This window comes from Centropristis striata, chromosome 11, assembly GCF_030273125.1.
Source record: "Centropristis striata isolate RG_2023a ecotype Rhode Island chromosome 11, C.striata_1.0, whole genome shotgun sequence".
In the NCBI taxonomy this organism is placed as follows: Eukaryota; Metazoa; Chordata; class Actinopteri; order Perciformes; family Serranidae; genus Centropristis; species Centropristis striata.
Genome location: NC_081527.1, coordinates 7,624,010 through 7,645,904, shown reverse-complemented (window position 1 = coordinate 7,645,904; position 21,895 = coordinate 7,624,010). Strand labels below are relative to the sequence as shown.

Sequence of the window (21,895 nt, the reverse complement as noted above, 5' to 3'; positions counted from 1 at the left end):
TACCTTCATGTTTAGTAAACAATTGTTAGGATAAATATTGGGTCTGAGGGAAAGAGACGGGGTTCAGACTTCACAAACTGAAACCCGTCTGTGTGTATCAGGGACATGAAGAGTTTTGGACCGGGAGATCTCTGTAACTGTACATTTCTTGACGTATTGTAATAAAATTATGTTAAACTGAGAACCTGGACGTCTCCTGCTCATCATTCCCCATCAATGACCTCCGCAGAGAAAATAGGTGAGGATTTTGGTGTTGGAGTCAGATTATTCATTTTTCAAGGTTTCCTCAAGCTATTTTCTAACAGCCCACACCAGGACACAGAGGTCCCTCCGTATGGTGGTAATTGTATTATTATTTAGAATTACCATTCTAACACTTAAATGGTGAGTAAATCCACTGACAATGTGGAGGAATTGACATATTGACGACACAAGCATAGTGGTGTTGTGTGTATTTCTCATATCTGCTCTGTCTGTGTCTGCCTCATCTCCATGGTCATCGAAGGTAAATCCCCTTCCCCATATCAAATACCACTAAATCACTCTGAATTGCATGCTTGGCTGCTCACTGATGCAGCTGATGATGATGATTGTGACAATGCGGAAGACGAAGACATGTTTTAGTTGACCTCTTGGATAAGAGGTCAAAAGGGGGATTGTTAAAATAATTTGATTATTCTACCTTGTTAAATGATTTGATTACTCTGCTTCTTTTTTGTCTGTCTCTGTTGTCTGTCTCTGTGCGTGACGCAGGTCACTATCAAAGGTCAACCTTGGTACTATCTATATTCATTTATATATTAATCAATGATTATGTTTGTGTGTTAATGTTGGTTTAGAAACTGATTACTTTGATTACATATATTCCATTTGCTTAAACTGATTAAGATTCTATAATCACAAAGAATATATTTTATGTTTCATATTTTGTAGACTTTAGAATACATTTATTCATTCATTCATTCATTCATTCATTACCATTAACCGCATTCGGGTCACGGGGGCTGGAGCCGATCCCAGCTGACATTGGGCGAGAGGCAGGTCACCAGACTATCGCAGGGCTGACAATCACAATCACACTCTCATTCACACCTACGGGCAATTTAGAGTCACCAATTAAACCTAAGTGCATGTTTTTGGACTGTGGGAGGAAGCCGGAGAACCCGGTGAGAACCCACGCTGACACGGGGAGAACATGCAAACTCCACACAGAAGAGCCGTAGGTGGGAGGCGAACCGGCGACCCTCTAGCTGTGAGGCGAGATCGCTAACCACCGTGTAGCCCAGAATACATTTAGACATTTGAAAAATAAGTGGCTCCAAATAATATCTTTAAGACATAACAAGGCAGGAGGTCGATAAGAGCGTGGTTGTGTTGCTATGCAACAAGGAATTCACATATCACCGCAGCACATCCAGCCTCAAGTATCACCTCAATGCTAAACATATAGCAGCTAGCGGCTAGTGTGGTAGCTAGCGTGGATTGTGTTTTACTTAAAAAACCAAAGTATTATAGTTTACAGAAGGTCTACCTACCTATAGGCTACCTGAATTTATGAAATGTACTATATTTATAAATATGCTATTGCTACACTTAATGGCAAAAATTGCACTGGTCTGTTGGACTTGAACAAAATAAACAATATTTTTGATGCTTAAACTTATGTATTCAGTCATTATTCAATGGTATACTAAAAATCTATATGAAAAAAATTACTTCTCACTGTTCTCAGGTCAAATATTTATATGCAATTAAAATGTGATTCATTTCGATTAATTCATTACAAAGACTCTAATTAATTAGATTATTTTTTTTAATCGAGTCCCGGCCCTAATATATATATATAATTTTTTTGTAAGTATTTAATTGCATATATTCATGGTTACATTTAAGGCCCATTGGTGCTCAGGACCAGGGATTGAGGTGCTGAACGAGCTGGACAGTGTGTGATAACAAGCAGCATCTTTAGAATTACGCTTTCAATATTTTTCCCACTTTTGCCACTTAGAGGCACACAGGAAAGGAGGCATTTTATTTAAAGGTAAGCATAATGTATATGTCTCTGTGTTTGTACTCATAAGTATGAGCCAATGTTACAAACTTCTGGCAGGTTGTGGTTTGGCTGGTAAACGGGGAAAAGGAAAATTAAGGGAATGTAAGTTGCAGTGAAGAACAACTGACACCTCACTTTTCTGTGTGTCTTACTGTTCTGAAATTATGTTTATGATGTACAGTTTAGACAGTCACTTTAAAAAAAAACGTTTAGAATCAGATTCTCTGCTCTGCAAGTCAAAATATATGTAAGTTATGTGAGCCAAATCAATAGCAGAAAATGAAAAGAGTGAGTGTGTGTGTGTGTGTGTCTGTGCGCACTCGCGCCCAGAAAGAGAGTATAAACTGTATTTATAGTGTGTACGTACTTATTTGTCATTGGTCCCTAGCTAAGACCGGGGTTTTTTGCATGATTTTTTTCTAGATATAATTATCTGCAGATGAACTACAGAGATGAAGGACACTATCATTGCCCTGTCTGCAGTAAAAGTGTATTGAGAAGGCCAGACATGGCAAGACACACTCCCACCCACAAAGATACAGCTGCAGTGTCCTGATGACATGACTGAGGTCAGTATCTTTATTAGTTGTTTTCAGTAAATCTTATGTCAAGTTTTCCCTCCCAGGTTTGAGAACTGACTCTGTGACGTTTGCTAGTATTTAATGCAAAATAATACTTGTTTAGGCTGAAGAGAAGCAGAAAGAGTGTCAGCAAACTGCTACGTGCTTCCCGTAGACTCGCTTTTATTTTGAAAGGCTTCAAATCAACTTCCGGACCTCACAGTGCAGGAGACCTCACAGTGCAGGAGACCCCACAGTGCAGGAGACCTCACAGTGCAGGTCTGTAACGAAGGGTCTGACAGTGCTTTTTTGTTTGGTTTTTATCTTCTCTTCTCTTCATTTTCTTGTGTTTTTTCACCTTATCCAGTTGAGCTGGAAAGATATACATTTAAAAAAAAATCTTTTTAATTTAACACATCAATACACATCAATATTTTCACAATGTATACGTAAAATAAAGACCCAAGAAATAAACACGGGAAATGAAAAATACGTGCTTCTGGCATGCTCGCTTATTTTGAAAGGCTCCGAATCAACTTCCAGTCCTGACAGTGCAGGTTTGCATTGTTTTCTGGTAAATGCAGCATTGCTCTCACTTGTTGCCGCCTAGGGCTTTCCAATCACGTCAGGACACGTTGCGCATTCTTGCCACTGTACAACCAATCAAGTAGGACCATGTCATGAGTATGCCAATTTCCATTGGACACCATAGGGTGAAGCTACCGTAAGAGACTAGAGGTGGCAACACTACAGTTGTCATTTCACTGTCAACAGTGGCAACAGCATTAAGCTGCAGTCACACACACACACACACACACACACACACACACACACACACAACTTTAACATATTTACATACTCACCTCCCTTTATTCTTTATTCAAGAGCAAGGTTTTCAGTTTGAGAGCAGGATTTCTTGATTTTCCCTTCATCAACTGAGATGAAACAATGTACAAAAAGTCTTATGTAAATGTAAAAAAAAGTTCATGTAAAATTTCCTGCAGGGTTAGGGTTAGGGTTAGCTGCAGGATGAGAGCTGTAAACTGTTTAACGTTACTTGATGTGTCACTTTCTTAGATTGAGAACCAATTACAAATTCCATTTGTTGTCACACCTACCGGGGATAATGAACATATGGTAAGCAGCACAAAACACACACATAAAATGCTCTCTTTTCGGCGTGTTATCCTGTGGTAGAAGCGACGTTCTTTACTAATCTAGGTTTGCATATATGCTTCCTTGATGACCACACAGACCGACTGTGAAGCAAGACACGAACCAACGACCGAAGTGGTCGAGTCAAGCTACTCTCGACGCAACCGGGAAAATCGCGGCTTTAAATGCTCCACAAGAGAACGTCGAACCAACAGTGGAAGTGGCTAACGCGAGTCAAGCTATTCTTGCTGCTTTTAATGCTCCACAAGAGAGCATCGGCTCCAAATTTTTGATTGCAATTGAGAAAATCAAGTCAATCAAGACTTTTTTCTCACAAAGGCTAACAAAACATAAACAGAAAAAGCAAAGCTGTAACACAACCGATGTCATTGATGGATATAAAACCAGAATTGTCTCGTTGGAGAAACAAGTGCTCGATCTTGTCTCCAAAATTGAAAATATGGAAAAACAACCCTGAAAGTCGCCAGATGGTGTAATGCACTAATTTGCATATTAATTTGCATATTCATGACGATATGAGCGACAATGCGCATCTCTCAAGCTGTAATTTTATCTGTGACGGTTCAATAAAATAAATCTTGTCTAATTTAGTTGATTGTCTTTATTTATGTGTAAATGAACACATTTCAACAACTAGCTGAATTAGATTTGTAAGAAAATATTCGTAATGCAGAAAAGCTATAGTGCTATAGTATATACCGTCGATCTCATGGAGCCCGGGATTCGAAAATGAGAGCGAGTAAGCCGGGCGCGGCACCTCGGAACTCGGTGGACTGCGATAACTCGGAGAAGTGCGCATCATACATGGGTATGTTTTACGTTCTCGCCATTTCCCTGATAGCATGAAAAAAGTCTTGTTATAAATTACAACGTCGTCAAGTTAGCAACAGTGTGCAGTACATATCACTAAACACCATGAAATGGCACTTGATTGTGCTTTGAAGTTGTTCTGGCTGATACAGGTGGCAAACATCTAATGTGTTTCATGTGACAAGGGCCCAACACAACTACACTTAATGGAATCCAGTCCATCTATCCAGCTGCGAAGTAGATCCCGATGAGTGATGATCCTCAATCAGTGACCTGCAGAAGAGGATCCTGTGCCGCAGCCACCACCTGTGCAAGAAGATCAAGGAGGTCAGCATCTGAGGGACAGGTTGGCAGCACAGGAGTCCCTCACCTCTGCAAGAGCATGATTATTTCATTTTGTAAATTGAAAGAATTTTGTTTTAGTGAATTGAAGAACTTTTCTTCTGCATTTTCTTTATCGATTAATAAATCGACTTTCCTTATTTCACACAGTGTTTGTCATATTTATTGCAGTGGATCTTTCTAATGTGCAAAACCCATTTGATGCCTAAGAAACACTAAACTCATTAAGTCAGTGGTAAAGGAGCTTTAAACTGATTTACATAATGTCTCAATGTAAATGAAGTCATTAGCAAATAGGACAACATGATGGCTCTGTCCTTCACTTAAAGCCTACATGGAGAGGCTGCAGTTCCAGCACTACAGCTTTGACTGCAAATGTTTTGGAATGTGACCACCACACTAATGGTGAGAACGTACAAGGAAATCAGTATCTTCAGTGATGTTGATCACAACAGGTCAGGTAGTGTGTGGTTCTATACAACAGGACGGTTTGCTTTGTTATTTTTTTTTTACTAATTCGCTGAACAGGTTCAGAAATCTTTCATTTTGCTCAAAAAGTGCTGCGTCCCTGGCCTCCTCCTTTTCAGCCTGCTTTTTAAGAAAACTCAGCACACTCGTGCCCCTTCTCCGCCTTTTTGGAGGTGGCTGAGAGCTGCAGGACGGCATGGACTCCTCCTCCTCCTCCTCCTCCTCCTCCCAACTGGAGACACCATGGCCTGATGGCACTTCACCCCCAGATGTGGCATTGCTACAGGGTGAGGCTTCAGCAGCAGGCGGGCCAGGATTTGATGCCGAGCATGAGGCAACAAGGGTGGGAGGCTGAATAGATGCCTCTCACCAAGTGCCTCATGCATGGCATGAAACCATGGCCAAGTAGCTGCTGTTGCCTCACCCCTGTCCGTGCCTGTTCCCGTGGGGGGATTCTTTAACTCCTATTAACATGATGAAAGCATGTTACTGTAAACACAGTTGAGGCAGAACAGTCTGTTACTGGGCAGTCAGCATTGTGCCTTTTCAACTGTTTTAGCCTCAGAAGTCTGCTTTAAATTAAATGTGAGAATCAAATGTACAACACAGTGTCCACAAACATTATTCCACCACCAAACCCAGCTATAGGATTTGTTTCACCTTATATTTTGTTTTTAGGTTGTCCCATTTTTTGGCAGCCTGCATGGCAGTCACCTGCCCCTGCAGCCCAATCTCCTTCACTGCCTGCCTATAAATCACAATTAGCTTCATTCAACACAACACTTACAATCATATTTTAACTCACAGATGGACTTACTCCCAGCCTGATTTCGCTGCATTCCTCTTCCCACTGAAGAGCTGCTCCAGTTTAACCCTTGCCTTTATTAAGGCAAGGGTTTCAGCATCTGTGACTAAAGTTCAATTATTTCAATAAATTATATTCGTAAAGGCAGAGACACATAACGTTCAAAAGGAGGAAATAACTAATGCAAACTGATGCAACAAATTTATGACAAGTTCTTATAACATCATATTCATACATTAAACATATAATTAAATTAAGATGAAAACACATCAGTAACTTACACGACGATCTGCGGGCTTTGTCAGTCATTTTGTTCGTTTCTTCTCGTGACCGGTCGGCCTTATATGCTGCTACCGCAAGGAATTGTGGGACGGCATTACCTCCTTTCCTTTCGTAAAGGATGGTTTGGTGTATCCTATGCTAAAGGAGATACTAAAGGAAGCATTGAAGCTCCTTTCCTTAACAGTTAGAGAATTCGAACAGCTCTTATCATGGCGGCTACGATAATACTTCCGGGTCATTTCACTCAGTTAGGAAGGTTCCTAAGCAAATTTGACTATTCGACCGCAGCCTAGAGGTGGCAACACTACAGGTGTTCACTTTAACAGAGACCATGGATGTGCAGTCTTCCTTAATGGATATCTTAAACGATCCAAAACTTAAGAATTGTTTCAAAGCCGTTTTGGCTTTGGTTTGTCTTAGGAAATCGCTGGCGCCTTTCCTCAATAAGGAATTTGAAAAGTTTTACAGCAAACTGCAAAATGAATGCGGCGTGGATCCGTGTGGCCAGAACTGTGACTTTAAGAGCTGGAATCCAAGACTAAACGAGGTATGGACCTGAACTGTGATAACATATTTCATGTTTAATGTGAAATGTTATGAAGAGTGAAAAGAGTCTGTTGAAACAGAAAAGAAACAGGTGAAAAAGGTGAGCAAGGTGTGTCAGTCAAGAAGGATTGGAAGGAGGAAAAGTTTGAGGCTTGTTTTGTCTTATATGTCAGGTGACATGTCTGGTAGAATAAATACTCAATAAATAAATATAATATGTAATAAATACTAAATCTGTCTGATGGTAAAAGTGTATTACCCTGGCTGATGTAATGCCGGGGGTGGATCTAGACAAGTATAAATGTGTTCAGGGGATGGCATGAAATATGTATATACATGTGTAAATTGTGGCGGGCGACAGTGGGCTAATGGTGAGATAACGAGAAAGTCGTTATCTTGGGACAAGGAGATAAATAACTTATTATCCCAAGGAAACAAAAGCATTTCATCATATTACTCATGTGTGGGTCAAGCCAGCTCACTGAACTACGTTTGGTTTTCAAAATAAGGTGTTAACAAAATACAAACATGGAAATACGATTAAATGGATCGTGTTCACAAGAAGTATGGATCATGGTAGCTAAGGAACCTATTAATGTATCACCCATAAATGAATCAACTATGTTTATTTTACCATTTAGTCATATTTCCGTATGCGTTTTGTACATAGGCTACTCTAACACCTTATTTTGAAAACTGGACATAGTCAAACACGTATCCTTCAGTTAACTTGACCTGTCTGTTAGTGTCATTTGATCTGGGCTGTTTGAATGCATTTACGTCAGCTGACGTGACCCAAACATGAACATTAATAAGAGGAAACAAAATTTTGTTTTCTCGTGATAATGACATAATTAACTCTTGATCTCAAGATAACGGTGGGAATGAAGTGTTGGAATCATGATCTTTAATGGCTTCGGTAGTATCTTACACTACCTTTTGCCAAAATTTGATTTGGTGAAAATATTAACGCATTATTCCTCATAATCATGTATTGGAAAGTCCTTTAACACCCTCTTTCCTCCCCATGAGTTTCTATAACTGTATTGATTTTTAAATAGTCTATTTACTTTGACTAATTTCATGCCAATTTTACAGATGCCTCCTTTAGATTGTGAGGTGTGTCGTCCTTGGATGGAGGCGATATTGGCCAACCATACCAGTCAGCGAGGAAAGGTGATGTGGTTGAACTGTAAACCAGATCTGTGGACCCAAAATAAATGGGAAGTGGCAAAGGTACGTTTACAGTCTTCATCACATGTTTAATCTCTTAAAGGGTGTTAAATGGGAATGTGTACCCATTTAACAAAGTCACTTACATTTATATCAACTTCCAAAAAGCAACTAAAATATGATTTGACAATTTTATTTCTGAGCTGACATTTAAATGAAAATCAGTTGATTCTTTTTAATGACAAGAATAATTAATTAAAATGAAAATAGTAATTTTAAAATAAAGGTGTATTTTGTAGATGATGATATGTATTGATATTTTACTTTTCATTGATCATTGAATTGATATATTGATACAGTTCAATGAATTGTTAAAACCTGCAAGGTTGCGCTTTTCTAGTTTTTTATGTAAAGTTGTTTGGTGTGATTGTTTCACGTTAATGATACCGTCTCCTGTTTTCAGGTTTACATGCCATGTGGTCACGAGAATCATAGTTCAGTGGAAGACTTTGACATTGCTGCACTTCTGGGTCTCATGAAACACTGCAAGCATTTTAAGAAGTTCGAGCTTGGTGATTTGTGTGTAAACGTAAGTGCTTTCTTGTACATGCACATACAGTACATGTAATTAACAAAGAAATAAACATGTTGTGTTTCTCTGCTGGCACTGATTTTTAATGTCAATATAGCCAATTGTTATTAGTGTTGTAGTGCAGGACATTAGCTGTGATCAAATCACTACTTTTCATTTGTTTAGTTGTCTGACAATATAAACAGAATGTCCAAGTTGTGGGTTGAGTTGTATTAAAACCTTTACTAGCATCTATAAGGAATCTGTCTTTTTAACCTCTGTGCGTAGGTTTCCAATGTGCGTAACAATATCAGTCATGCACCAAAGTACCAGCTGGAGCAGGAGGAAATGCACAAATATCTCGAATACATCAGAGATCTGGTGAAGAAGCTGGCAAGACATGATCCTCAGTTTACATATGTGTTGGAAGATATCGATCAGGTATGTGTTTTCACAATTTTCTCCTGTATATTTAATCCTGCCTGATTTATAGGAATTAAGGCCAAAATAAATAGTAATCTATTAAGTGTTACTTTATGACACTCATTTCACTGTCAACAGTGGCAACAGCATTAAGCTGCAGTCACACACACACACACACACACACACACACACACACACAACTTTAACATATTAACATCTTCACCTCCCTTTATTCTCTATTCAAGAGCAAGGTTTTCAGTTTGAGAGCAAGATTTCTTGATTTTCTTTTCATCAACTGAGATGAAACAATGTACAAAAAGTCTTATGTAAATGTAAAAAAAAAGTTCATGTAAAATTTCCTAAAACTGGCAAAAAAACAGAATGTTTAAAGGAAGGATATATGCCTTGCTCAAATGTTTGGCCATTTTCTGTACCCTCGTTCCTCTGATAAACTCTGCCATAATATAAGAAGTAATAGAGTCGTGTAAAGGGCCTTCCGGTTTTAATGAAAGATATTCTATATTTGACACCAGTGTATTGATACTGTGTTACATGAGGGAGTGAGATATATTCCTGTGTCAATATTTGGTCCGTAGTAGCCAACCAGAGCCTCAAATCACAGTATGTGTTCTCAAAAGGTTCCAAAGGCCAATATGTTTCACCTTGTTTTCCAATAAAAAATCAATTAAAAAAATTAAAATGAACAGATTCACCACTATATAACAGTACTGACATTACTGAAATCAATGACTAATCCTGGTACAGGTAACTGCATGATGTGCTTCAACATGCCTTTGCCCCTGTGTTTGTTCCGCTGCAGGATGAGAGCTGTAAACTGTTTAACGTTACTTAATGTGTCACTTTCTTAGATTGAGAACCAACTACAAATTTCATTTGTTGTCACACCTACCGGGGATAATGAATATATGGTAAGCAGCACAAAACACACACATAAAATGCTCTCGTTTCGGCGTGTTATCCTGTGGTAGAAGCGACGTTCTTTACTAATCTAGGTTTGCATATATGCGTCCTTGATGACCACACAGAAGAAGACCGACTGTGAAGCAAGACACGAACCAACGGCCGAAGTGGCTAACGCGAGTCAAGCTACTCTCGACGCAACCGGGAAAATCGCTGCTTTAAATGCTCCACAAGAGAACGTCGAACCAACAGTGGAAGTGGCTAACGCGAGTCAAGCTATTCTTGCTGCTTTTAATGCTCCACAAGAGAGCATCGGCTCCAAATTTTTGATTGCAATTGAGAAAATCAAGTCAATCAAGACTTTTTTCTCACAAAGGCTAACAAAACATAAACAGAAAAAGCAAAGCTGTAACACAACCGATGTCATTGATGGATATAAAACCAGAATTGTCTCGTTGGAGAAACAAGTGCTCAATCTTGTCTCCAAAATTGAAAATATGGAAAAACAACCCTGAAAGTCGCCAGATGGTGTAATGCACTAATTTGCATATTAATTTGCATATTCATGACGATATGAGCGACAATGCGCATCTCTCAAGCTGTAATTTTATCTGTGACGGTTCAATAAAATAAATCTTGTCTGATTTAGTTGATTGTCTTTATTTATGTGTAAATGAACACATTTCAACAACTAGCTGAATTAGATTTGTAAGAAAATATTCGTAATGCAGAAAAGCTATAGTGCTATAGTATATACCGTCGATCTCATGGAGCCCGGGATTCGAAAATGAGAGCGAGTAAGCCGGGCGCGGCACCTCGGAACTCGGTGGACTGCGATAACTCGGAGAAGTCTGTATCATACATGGGTATGTTTTACGTTCTCGCCATTTCCCTGATAGCATGAAAAAAGTCTTGTTATAAATTACAACGTCGTCAAGTTAGCAACAGTGTGCTCAAATGTCACACCGGTTTATCTCGTGGAAACTGCTGAAAAGAGCAAAACAAAACAATTGTACCACACAATTTACAATCACATATTGTGGCCAGATAATCTCAATAACCTGTGTGTGGTGGTGGGGGGGGGGGGGTAAGTGCTTTGTGCTCTTTCTCAAGCTGTCCTGCAGGAGGCTGCTGCACAAGGTGAAGAAGTTGGAGAGACAGATGGCTCAGCACGAACAAGAGAGTTTGCACTTGGTAAGACAAGATAAGATATTTTATTAATATATTACAGGATGTGTTCACATTTTTTAAGTCTCTGTAGGGCAATCCTCACATGCCCATTACATACTTTTATAGGGTTATTGGTTGTTTATTATTCATTTTATTTATACTGGCTGTAAACTGATGTTTTCACACATGTTATTACGGTGTGTGAATTTTTATCACAAACCTTTGCGACCACTCGAAGAGCTCTACACTACAGACGGCGCTCATTCACCCATTCACACACACATTCATACTGGTGGGAGCCACCATAGGGAATTAATTCATACACGGATAACTGTATGGAAGCAAATGATAAAATAACAGTCTGGTAAGTTGAGGAAATCACATCACTTTGCTGTAATGTAGCCTTTAAAAGAAGGAGAACACCTGTTTTAGCAATAAATTTATCACCTGAATAGAACTCCTGTAGACCATCCTAGAGTGTTTACTAACGGCCTGGTTTCGCCCCTGGTGTAAACTGGGTAGGAGGACCAGGCAGAGCGACTTCCTCGGGTTTCTTCGTGCTGGGCAGAGGCAAAGATGGGAAGAGGACGGACAGATGTGCCTAGAGGAAGACGCAGGTTGCTGTCCTGAAATTGTAAGATCAATGCAAAAGACACTGTGATCGCCCATAAATAATGAGGAGCATATGGGGGTCGTGAGGGAATTTTTTCCTTGATAGCAAGGTTTTTCGCCCTCACATGTGCTAATCTATGCATTGATCAATTTATCAAGTGTTTCGACTATTAAACTTTGCTCCTCAAATATCATGACTTTGTCTCTGTCTGTACTTTGAATAATTTCACTGACTTTTAAATCCACATCTGCCACGACAGCTCGACTCTAATGTTTTCTAGTTAGATGGAGACAAATGAGACAAAATTGAATGAAGTGCCTTCAGTTGCATTCTACCAGAACTTCCAGCAGGGGGCGCTGACGGTTGTAGAAGTATTTCAACATCAATTTCAATGCAAAATGAGTCAACTTCTCACTTGATTTATTACCTCATCAATTTTTTTAAGGACAACACTATGGTCTCAATCACTAGTAAAAAATATTTTTCAAGACAATATGATGTTAATTGTGTAAATAATGGTCCAATTTAGAAGAAAATAAAGAATCTTGGAAATAAATGTTCTTAAGACCAAGGAGCTAATCCTATAGAATAACAAAAATATTATGAGGCCAGTAAATATAGATGGACAAATGGTTGAAATGGTCGATAATTTTAAATATTTGGGCACATACATCGACAGTCGTCTTACCTTCCAAATCAATACGGATCATGTTTTTAAAACATGTTCACAATGCCTCCACTTGCTACGCAAGCTTTACAGTTTTGGAGTGAGTCAAAGTTTTTTATAAACAGTGTATAAGAGCCTGGTGGAAAGTATTTTATCATTTAATATGATCATGTGGTATGGAAACCTGAATATTAAAGGAAGAAACAAACTGCAGAAAATAGTGAACATGGCCTCTAAGATTTTAGGGAAGCCACAGAAACATGTGAGCTGTCTTTATGATGAATTAATTAGAAGTAAAGCTGAGAAGATAATTAATGACTCCTCTCATCCCATGTACAGCCCATGTACAGTTAGCGTTAGCTCAAGTAGCATCATTCTGGGTCCCAATCAGGCCGACAAGATGCAAATGTGTACATTTAAAAAAAACCATTGTAGTTTATATCTGCGTATGGGCCATCATGAGGTCCCCACTGAAGAGGTTGCCTGTCCCCCAAGCCCACCCCCCATTTATTGATTTTTTACCAATTTTCAAAGCATTTAATAGTGTCACTTTTAACTACTTATACTTAGATGATGTGGTATTGTGCTTGACTTCTTATCTTGTTAAAGAAGCCAAGTCTGACTCCACATAACCGTTTTAAAAATATATATTTGCTCTGAAATGCATCTTGTCTTTGAATAAAAGGAGTGAGGTTAAAAAGTCTTGTGTGGGTGGGTTGACTGAAGGTTCATGTGCAAATCTGCTGAAATTTATTTTCCCCTCCTATAAGTGTGTCATAATCTGCTGCGTCACATCCTGATGGGGTCGTAAAGCTGCTGCTGCCAGAATCTTACAAATATACAGTGCTGTGAAAAAGTACTTCTTATCCCAGATTTCTTATTTTTGTGCATATTTGTTGCATATTTTTATGCAGTTGTTAAATGAAGATTTCATTTTTGAAGGGAAAGAAGCTATCCAAACCTACCTGGAGCAGCCTAGTCAAAGTCTTAAGCCTTAAACAGGCAGTTCATGCTCAAAAATCCTCCAATGTGACTGAATTAAAACAATTCTGCAAAGAAGAGTGGGCCAAACTTCCTCCACAGCGATGTGAAAGACTCAATGCCAGTTATCGCAAACGCTTGAGTGCACTTGTTGCTGCAGAGGGTTGCACAACCAGTTATTAAGTTTAGGGGGAATTTACCTTTTCACATAGGGCTGGTAGGTTGGAATAGCTTTTGTCCCTTAATAGATGAAATCATCGTTTAAAAACTGCATTTTGTATTTTCTCGGGTTGGGGCAAATACTTTTTCAGAACACTGTATATTATCTTTTTTCATAATGTTAGCCTCATAGCATAATTGCCTAAGTAATTTTTTGGCCAAATTGTGATATCTGCCTAACTTTACTCTCCTACCACTGCTGCATCTTTCTGTCTTATTGCCTATGTTCTCAACCTATCAGAACACTTGTTAGAGTCCAAAATCACTTTCTGCCTTAGTCATCTCCTTGACTTAGGCATTTTTGCCGCTACATACAAACCAAACTACTACTATTATTTATATGTAAGAGAAAAGTTGCCTTAGTCAGGGCATATTCTGCCTAAGTCACTTTTATCTGTTATGAAATCGATGTGTTTAATTTTTTATGCAAACTTGTTCACACTTCTATTTGAACTTACTGTTACAATAACAATTAAAAATACCAATGGGCTTACTAAAAATTCAGTTTTTTCTTGTTTCCCAAAAACGTTCAAATATGACTTAAATATACTCAAATATGCTATGAGGCTAACGATAATACAGAGTGAGTGGTCCGGTCAGCAGGACTGAGAATAACTATGAGAGTATTTATAACAAATTATAAAGCACCATGGCAGTGAAGCAAAAACAATAATAATTCTGCAACAGATAAAAGCCCTTATTCTGGTTAGACAAAGTGCACAAAGTGTGATGTGCAGCTGCATGACAGAAATGTGTGAAAACCATAAAAGCTTTTCCTGTCACGCAGCCTTTCACACGCTCATGTGCTGCCACAGCCTGCTGCACCCTCACACAGAGCACACACACACACACACACACACACACACAGGAGCCTGTCTCAGAGGCAACATGGAGAGGGAGGGGATGCTGGTCCGGTCTATTTACTACGGGAGAATTGGAAGCGAGGCCACAGAGAGGCTGCTGGAGAGGTTTGGACACGATGGCAGCTTTCTGCTGAGAGACAGCGAGACGGTGCAGGGGGCCTACTGTCTGTGTGTGAGGTGAGCAGAAGCTGCTATTTATTATGTTCATCCTCCTGGGACCCTGCGTCCTCATATGTGGACATTTCCTTTTAGGTTTTCTGGACCTTCTACTTAATTCTGCTTGTCCTCAGTATCAAGGTTATAATAGTTTTGGATTTTTCATTAGTTTTAGTTTTAATTTCGTTGTGAGTTTTTGTTTTCAAATTCAGCTAGTTTTAGTTTTTAGAGTGAGTTTGCCAGTTTTAGTTTAGTTTTTATTAGTGTTAGTGTTAGTTTTAGTTTTTTTTGTGATGGGTATGTGCCATTATTTCCTTTGGTTTATCCATCTTAGCCCCAATAAGGTTATTAACTCTTACAGTTCCGGGTGTTTTGTATTTTGGTTGGAGTGTAGACGTCCCAGTCTCAGTAAACATATGTACTATGTGTTCCTGCATGTTGAAATAGAAACACTGAATTATGTATGAAAAAATTTGACAAAGACGAAAACTAAGGACATTTTCACTATCATTTTACTTAGTTTTAGTTAGTTTTGTAACCACACAATACAGTTTCAGTTAGTTATCGTTTTTGAAAAAACTCTTGTTTTTATTTTTATTTCAGTGAACGAAAATGTTTTTTCAATTTTAGTTTTCGTTATTTTGTTAGTTTTCGTTAACTATAATTACCTTGCTCAGTATTACACACTCTAGAAAAAGCACAATACATCAATCAGTGTAAAAATCAGATGGCAGCATCTTGGTGAAGTCAATCAACAGCTTATCCCCAGAAAAAAAGTGGACCAGGTACAAAATCTGATCAGATTTTATGGTTAAAACTTGTTTATTTGTGCCTAATGATGTTTGTTTGATATTCTGTGCAAATTTGGCTATTTTAAGCAATAGCAACAAGCTACGACTCTGCTAGTCAGTAAATACTCATTTGAAAAGGAATAGACTTTTACTATCGTTCTTTAAATAAGAGGGTGTAAATGTAAGGAAATAAACAGTTTTATGCACTGGATAATTAATTGTGTTATACAGTAAAATTAACCCATATTTGTTTTTTCAAAAACTACTTCCTGTTCAAAGACAATGCTTAGTTTTTGTACTTCCTACTGATTTGTAGATCCTACTGATCCAAAATATCTAGGAGAAACTAACAACACATACCAAACAAAAGCTTGGGTCTCAGGAGGATAAAGTAACATAACTTCATTTACTTCATTTATCAGACAAAATGAGAAAAAATGAGAAGTGCTGATGTGTGGCTATTACGCAATATATCATAATATGCCATATAAGACTGTACAACACCAGCACAACCTGAACGTGTTGGAGTTTTCTTTCTTTCTTTCTTTTCTGCACATTTTTTCATATCATTTGCACTCTGCACATTCTTCACTTAATTTGCACTAAGTTGTATTTAGTATATTGTATATTGTTAAATGTCTTTTTCTTAGATTGTTTATTTTTTATCTTTATCTTAAAGGGAAATACTTTTGTGTGAAATGTTTGTGGTCGGCTGTAACAAAGAAATTTCCCCGCTAATTTCCTCTAATCTATGTGAATTGCTAATAGTTCCAGTAATTTACAGACAACATTTACATAGTTTTTTTAAAATGAAAAATGAAGAATTAGTTAGCATAAATACATTTACATGTAGATAGACTATATTATAGTTTTATTTCTTACATTCTCTGCTGTGTTTGTGTGTATAAATAAAAAAAAAGACTGAGGAGAATAGAAACTACTCATCTGAAATGCATTTGAAGGCAGTGAAGAGACCTCTTTTTGTTGTTGTCAACAAATTTTACTGCAGTATAACTCAGCTTATAGCAGCACATGCAAAAAATAAATATATACAATAAAAAATGACACATTTCAGAGCAGAAATAACTAGAAATCCAAATCTGCAATAGGTTCACTTTTAATAAGTAGAGAGCTAAAACAATATATTAAAATATACTGACAGTGCTGGAAGAAGTACAAGTACTATACTGAAAGTAGCAACACCACAATAAAAAAAACAAAAATCTCCCATTTAAAATCTAATGCTAATACTTATTTTCAAGTTCTAATATATTCTAATATTATGTTCAGTTGCACTTGTTTATTTATTGTCAAGAGAACAAGATGATATAAATCCCTTTTCTTTGGTTCGTCTTTTACTGTCCACATTAATTTAAAAATGAATTGTTTACACAGTAAAACCTAATGTTGCTTGTTTGTTATCCTAATTAAATTTTCCCTTTTCAATACAAAAAAGATTTATGCAAATAGTCATTTTAACTTAAAATATTGAGTCAAATATGAAGATTTATTTGAGTTAACTCCATTGTCTTTGTTATCTTGACGTTAACATTCTTTCGCAGCATCGACACTCAAATATTTAAGTTGAAACAACAAGTTTGGTTTTAAAGTGTACCTTCCAGGCTTTAAATGACCAATAACCTTAAATATCTTCTAATCCCTTATGAGCCTTTGTGCCCTCTTAAATCAGCTGAATGTGGCTTTCTGGCTTTTTCAGTCCGGGCCCCCAAACTCTGGAGCGACTTAGCTGCTGTGATTATTTTTGCTAAATCTGTCCCTGATTTTAAATGTCTTCTTCATACAGTGTTTTATTTCATTCAGTTTGGCCCTGTGGATGATGGGACATTTAGTTACTAAAAACCAACGGATGGAAGCGTCCATAAGAGCATGGTTGTGTTGCTATGCAACAAGGAATTCACATATCACCATAGCAGCACATCCAGCCTCAAGTATCACCTCAATGCTAAACATATAGCAGCTAGCGGCTAGTGTGGTAGCTAGCGTGGATTGTGTTTTACTTAAAAAACCAAAGTATTCTAGTTTACAGAAGGTCGACCTACCTATAGGCTACCTGGATTTATGAAATGTACTATATTTCTAAATATGCTATTGCTACACTTAATGGCAAAAATTGCACTGGTCTGTTGGACTTGAAAAAAAAAAAACAATATTTTTGTTGCTGAAGCTTATGTATTCAGTCATTTTTCAACGGTATACTAAAAATCCATGTGAAAAAAATTACTTCTCACTGTTCTCAGGTCAAATATTTATATGCGATTAAAATGCGATTAATTTCGATTAATTAATTACAAAGCCTCTAATTAATTAGATTAATTTTTTTAATCGAGTCCCGGCCCAAAATTTAGTCACATTACAACCTATTTGATACAGTCTATGATTACAACATGTGAGTCTGTACAGTTTTGCACATTCACAGAAAATTATGTTTTCCAGGAGAGCTCCATATGTGCACACATACAGACTTGTACGCTCCGCTGACGGCTGGTGTCTTCAGGTGGGTCAACATCTGCACGAACATCGCACATGTCCACACTTACAAGGGTGTTATTCATGGTTTGTGTGTGTGTGTGTGTGTGTGTGTGTGTGTGTGTGTTTATCAGGATTCAGGAGTCAGATGTTTTAGGACTCTGGAAAGGCTGATAGAGTGCTACAGGAGGGGTGCAGCCCGTGATGTCAGTATCGCTCCTCTCACAGACCCACTGGACAAAACACAGCTACAATACACCGGCTTTGAACAAGGTACACACACACACACACACACACACACACACACACACACACACGTTGCACAAGATTTAAAGGAGACTTATGCTAATTTTCAGCTTAATACTTATAATACTATATACAGTAAATGAAAAAGTATTACATCATTGTTTTCTTCAATGTCTTGTTCATTTTAATGCCTGGTACGACTAAAGGTACATTTGTTTGGACAAATATAATGATAACAACAAAAATACCTCATAAGAGTTTAATTTTAAGAGCTGATATCTAGACATTTTCCATGGTTTTATTGATAATAACCAAAATCATTATCAAAATGGCTGAGATATCAGAATCAGATTCTATAATCACAAAGAATATAGTGTATGGTTCATATTTTTTAGACTTTAGAATACATGTGGACATTTGATAGTGACCTGCGTCATGCACAGAGACAGACAACAGAGACAGACAAACAAATTATTTTAACAATAGAGAATAATCAAATTATTTTAACAATATAGAAAAATCAAATTATTCTAACATGCTCTAATATAATTATATTAGCGGCATAAAAAAATCCCAACAATATCAACAATACTATTGTTAATCGTCATAGTTTCGGGGAAAATATAACGTCCTAAAAAATTTGTTGTCGTGACAGGCGTATTCATTTCTCCATGGAATAAGTTTTTTGATACTCTAACAGTCTGATCATTGAACCTGCTTCAAAATCTCACTTTTTACAATTATATCTGTATAATATGTGACCTTTAAACACGGTCTATGGACTCTGTGTCTTCATGTTTGTGGTGCATCAAAGAGTTCCACTTCAGCGATGAAAAGTCCATCCTGACTCATACGTACTCGCTCAACTCTAACACATTTTCATTGGTGTCCTTCACAGATTTTATCTACATGGAAACGTGTAACAGCAGCAGCAGCTCGGTCTATTGAGGACCTGTGTTTAGCGCCATTAAATCAGGTGGAAGTGGAAAAACAAGGTAGCAGAAATGTGCAGAATGTTGCGCAGGAAGGACATGTGTACTGTGGTTTTTTTCTGGGTTATTTTGATCTTTTTGTGTCGTTTATTACCAGTTAAAAAAAAAAAAAACTTGACATAAGGTGTCATTTTTGACAAGACAATGAAAAAAACCCCACTGCAGTCTATGCAAAACATGTCATTTTCATGCATATATTTCACAAGAGACCTTTAAAGTCATTGAAATGTTTTTAATTTAGTGTCTGATTGAGTGTGGGAACACATTGTTGCAGAAATAGATGCTGTGCAACCTGTGGCCCCGACAGAAGTACACACTCCACTTTTGTTGTTGCTGTGGTTTCATTTTCTCAGACCTTTGTGCATCATATGTTGGTTCCAAACTAATGGCCTTAGTCCCTGGTTGTCTGTGTATTATGATCTTTTGTGCCATAAAATAAAGATATTTGTACATTGTCGTTGTCATGCATTGTACTTTTTTTTGTCTACAAATACACAGACACTGAACTGAGAGGGTTTTTTAATTTTTTTAATTTTTAGTTTTTTTTATCTTCTTGGGGAAGTCACCTTTGTGTATAGTGATCTACTTTGTCTTTGTGGTTTGTTGCCCATATTTTATGTTATATCTGGAGTCACTCACTGTGTCTACCAACACAGGAAATGTAGCAATGCAAGAAAGGCGGATCTGAAAGGGGACATATTGTGCTAATTTTTTAGATTTTCACACTTAGCTTTTGGGTTTCTATTAGAACATGTTCACATGCTTTGATGTAAAAAAAAACCCACATTATTTTTGTCACACTGTCTCACTGAATATATATTTGTGTTCACCGTCTGTTTTAAATGCTCTGCCTGTGCTTTTCTCTTTAAATTTCTCTGCTAAAAAAAGCATAGTCTGCTCTGATTGGTTAGTGTTTCCATGTCTTGACATCTGCCTCTTTCAGACTGCAATTCCGTGAAAGTCCCGTTATAGTGCTGTAACAAGCTCTGCCAGCATTTTGCCTCATAATCATACTATGTAATACTGGCGTCCATCAGTGGCGGTTCTAGACTAGTTTTACTGTGGGGGCCAATGAAGGCCCAGTGTTTAATCAGAGGGGCACATTAAAAAACAGCAAAGATGATATTTAAGCATTCAAACCCTTTATTTTAGCTTATTTAATAATCTAATTTAAGTATATTTGGAAGATACAAATACATTGATTGAAACAATGAGACGGACTCACCAACAGTTGTTTTTGTACGACACTGACATTTCTCATTTTCTGCACAATAACTTTTTATTTTATTTTGAAAGTGCAGTAGTGCAGTGAGAATTCTATCTATCTATCTATCTATCTATCTATCTATCTATCTATCTATCTATCTATCTATCTATCTATCTATCTAGCTATCTATCTATCTAACGTCAGAACAATTCTTACCTATTTTTTGTTTAAACAATATCTCATTGTACACAAAAGTAACCCAGAATGTGTACATTGTATAATAGTTTAATTGTGCAATAAAAGCTTGTGTATACATATATATATATATATATATATATATGTATATAAATAATTAATTGTGCAATAAAAGCTTGTGTATACATATATATATATATATATATATATATATATATATATATATATACACACACACAATATATAAATAAAATCTATTATTTAGTAGAAGCGTTGACACTTCTGTTGAATTTCCAGAAAAATTTCAGGCTTTGGGGGATTATTTTAAAATCGCCCAGAAGTTTTACAGGTTTCTTTTTTTTTTTTTACAGGCGTTTTAGGCCTAAATGGGTTAAAGTAAATCTGCCAGGCTCAAACACTGTTGTTTTCTAAGTTCTTAACAGCTGAACTGTGAATATAAACTAGATTTATCACATTATGACACACACTTTAACTATTGCATACTTAGATCTAAGCTTGTATATTTTCAGTCTTGAATATCTCCAAAGTCAACATATTACATATTAAAAAAAAGCAGCATAAAGCTAATAAACATCCTCACAGACTGCGGCTTCAAAGGAAGTACCATGCGGTTACTGCAACAAGCTCAGCAGTGCTTTATCTTTACCTGTGTCTGAGTCTGAGCTAACCGCTGCTGCTAAAGTTATCTTTTGCTTGTGTGCAGTGTTTCTATTCACCTTTACCCTCACTGCTAATCTGTGTAATAAATCAGCTGCTCTATGGAAACTAACATTTGCCTTAAAGAGAGACACTGCAGGTGAATAAGGTAAAACTAATAGATATCACCTTGAACATTTTATGGGACATTTCCTTCACAATTAAAAGTTAGTTTACATTTTATGTTGAGATGTGCAAATTATGCATAATCTTGTTAAATATTTGCTCATTTTAACAGAACTCTGAAGACTGGAGATTCATTTTGTTGACATATTAGAAATAAAGGTTTTTTTTGCAGAGGGAATTTTGGATATTTCATTTTATCACTATAAATCAGAATATGTTGTCAGCAGCCAGAACAAAAATCCTTTGGGCATGTTTTTAGGTATAAAATGTTTTATAAATCCATCTATGAGTGATATATGAATTAACCCCTGTGTAAAAACATTCAGAACAAGCTA

General features: G+C 37.2%; 2 protein-coding genes and 1 long non-coding RNA gene across 3 annotated transcripts; all 3 read left to right on the top strand.

Moving 5' to 3' along the window:
• The first annotated feature begins 3,239 nt into the window (after window positions 1-3,239).
• On the top strand, window positions 3,240-8,214 carry LOC131980812 (uncharacterized). Its single transcript, XR_009395252.1, has 3 exons — window positions 3,240-3,351; window positions 6,792-7,043; window positions 8,141-8,214. It is a non-coding gene; the product is annotated as an uncharacterized LOC131980812 (long non-coding RNA).
• Window positions 8,215-8,216: 2 nt separating this feature from the next.
• LOC131980811 (uncharacterized protein CXorf38 homolog) lies at window positions 8,217-10,222 on the top strand. The gene is made up of 4 exons (XM_059345115.1): window positions 8,217-8,278; window positions 8,679-8,804; window positions 9,075-9,227; window positions 10,079-10,222. The coding sequence occupies exons 1-4, from the start codon at window positions 8,222-8,224 to the stop codon at window positions 10,196-10,198; spliced, it is 456 nt and encodes a 151-aa protein (XP_059201098.1). The 5' UTR covers window positions 8,217-8,221; the 3' UTR covers window positions 10,199-10,222.
• A 4,319-nt stretch (window positions 10,223-14,541) lies between these two features.
• On the top strand, window positions 14,542-19,766 carry LOC131980732 (SH2 domain-containing protein 1A-like). The gene is made up of 4 exons (XM_059345025.1): window positions 14,542-14,820; window positions 18,045-18,105; window positions 18,212-18,350; window positions 19,222-19,766. Exons 1-4 carry the CDS (start codon window positions 14,582-14,584, stop codon window positions 19,269-19,271), a joined length of 489 nt encoding a protein of 162 aa, XP_059201008.1. The 5' UTR covers window positions 14,542-14,581; the 3' UTR covers window positions 19,272-19,766.
• The last annotated feature ends 2,129 nt before the right edge of the window (window positions 19,767-21,895 follow it).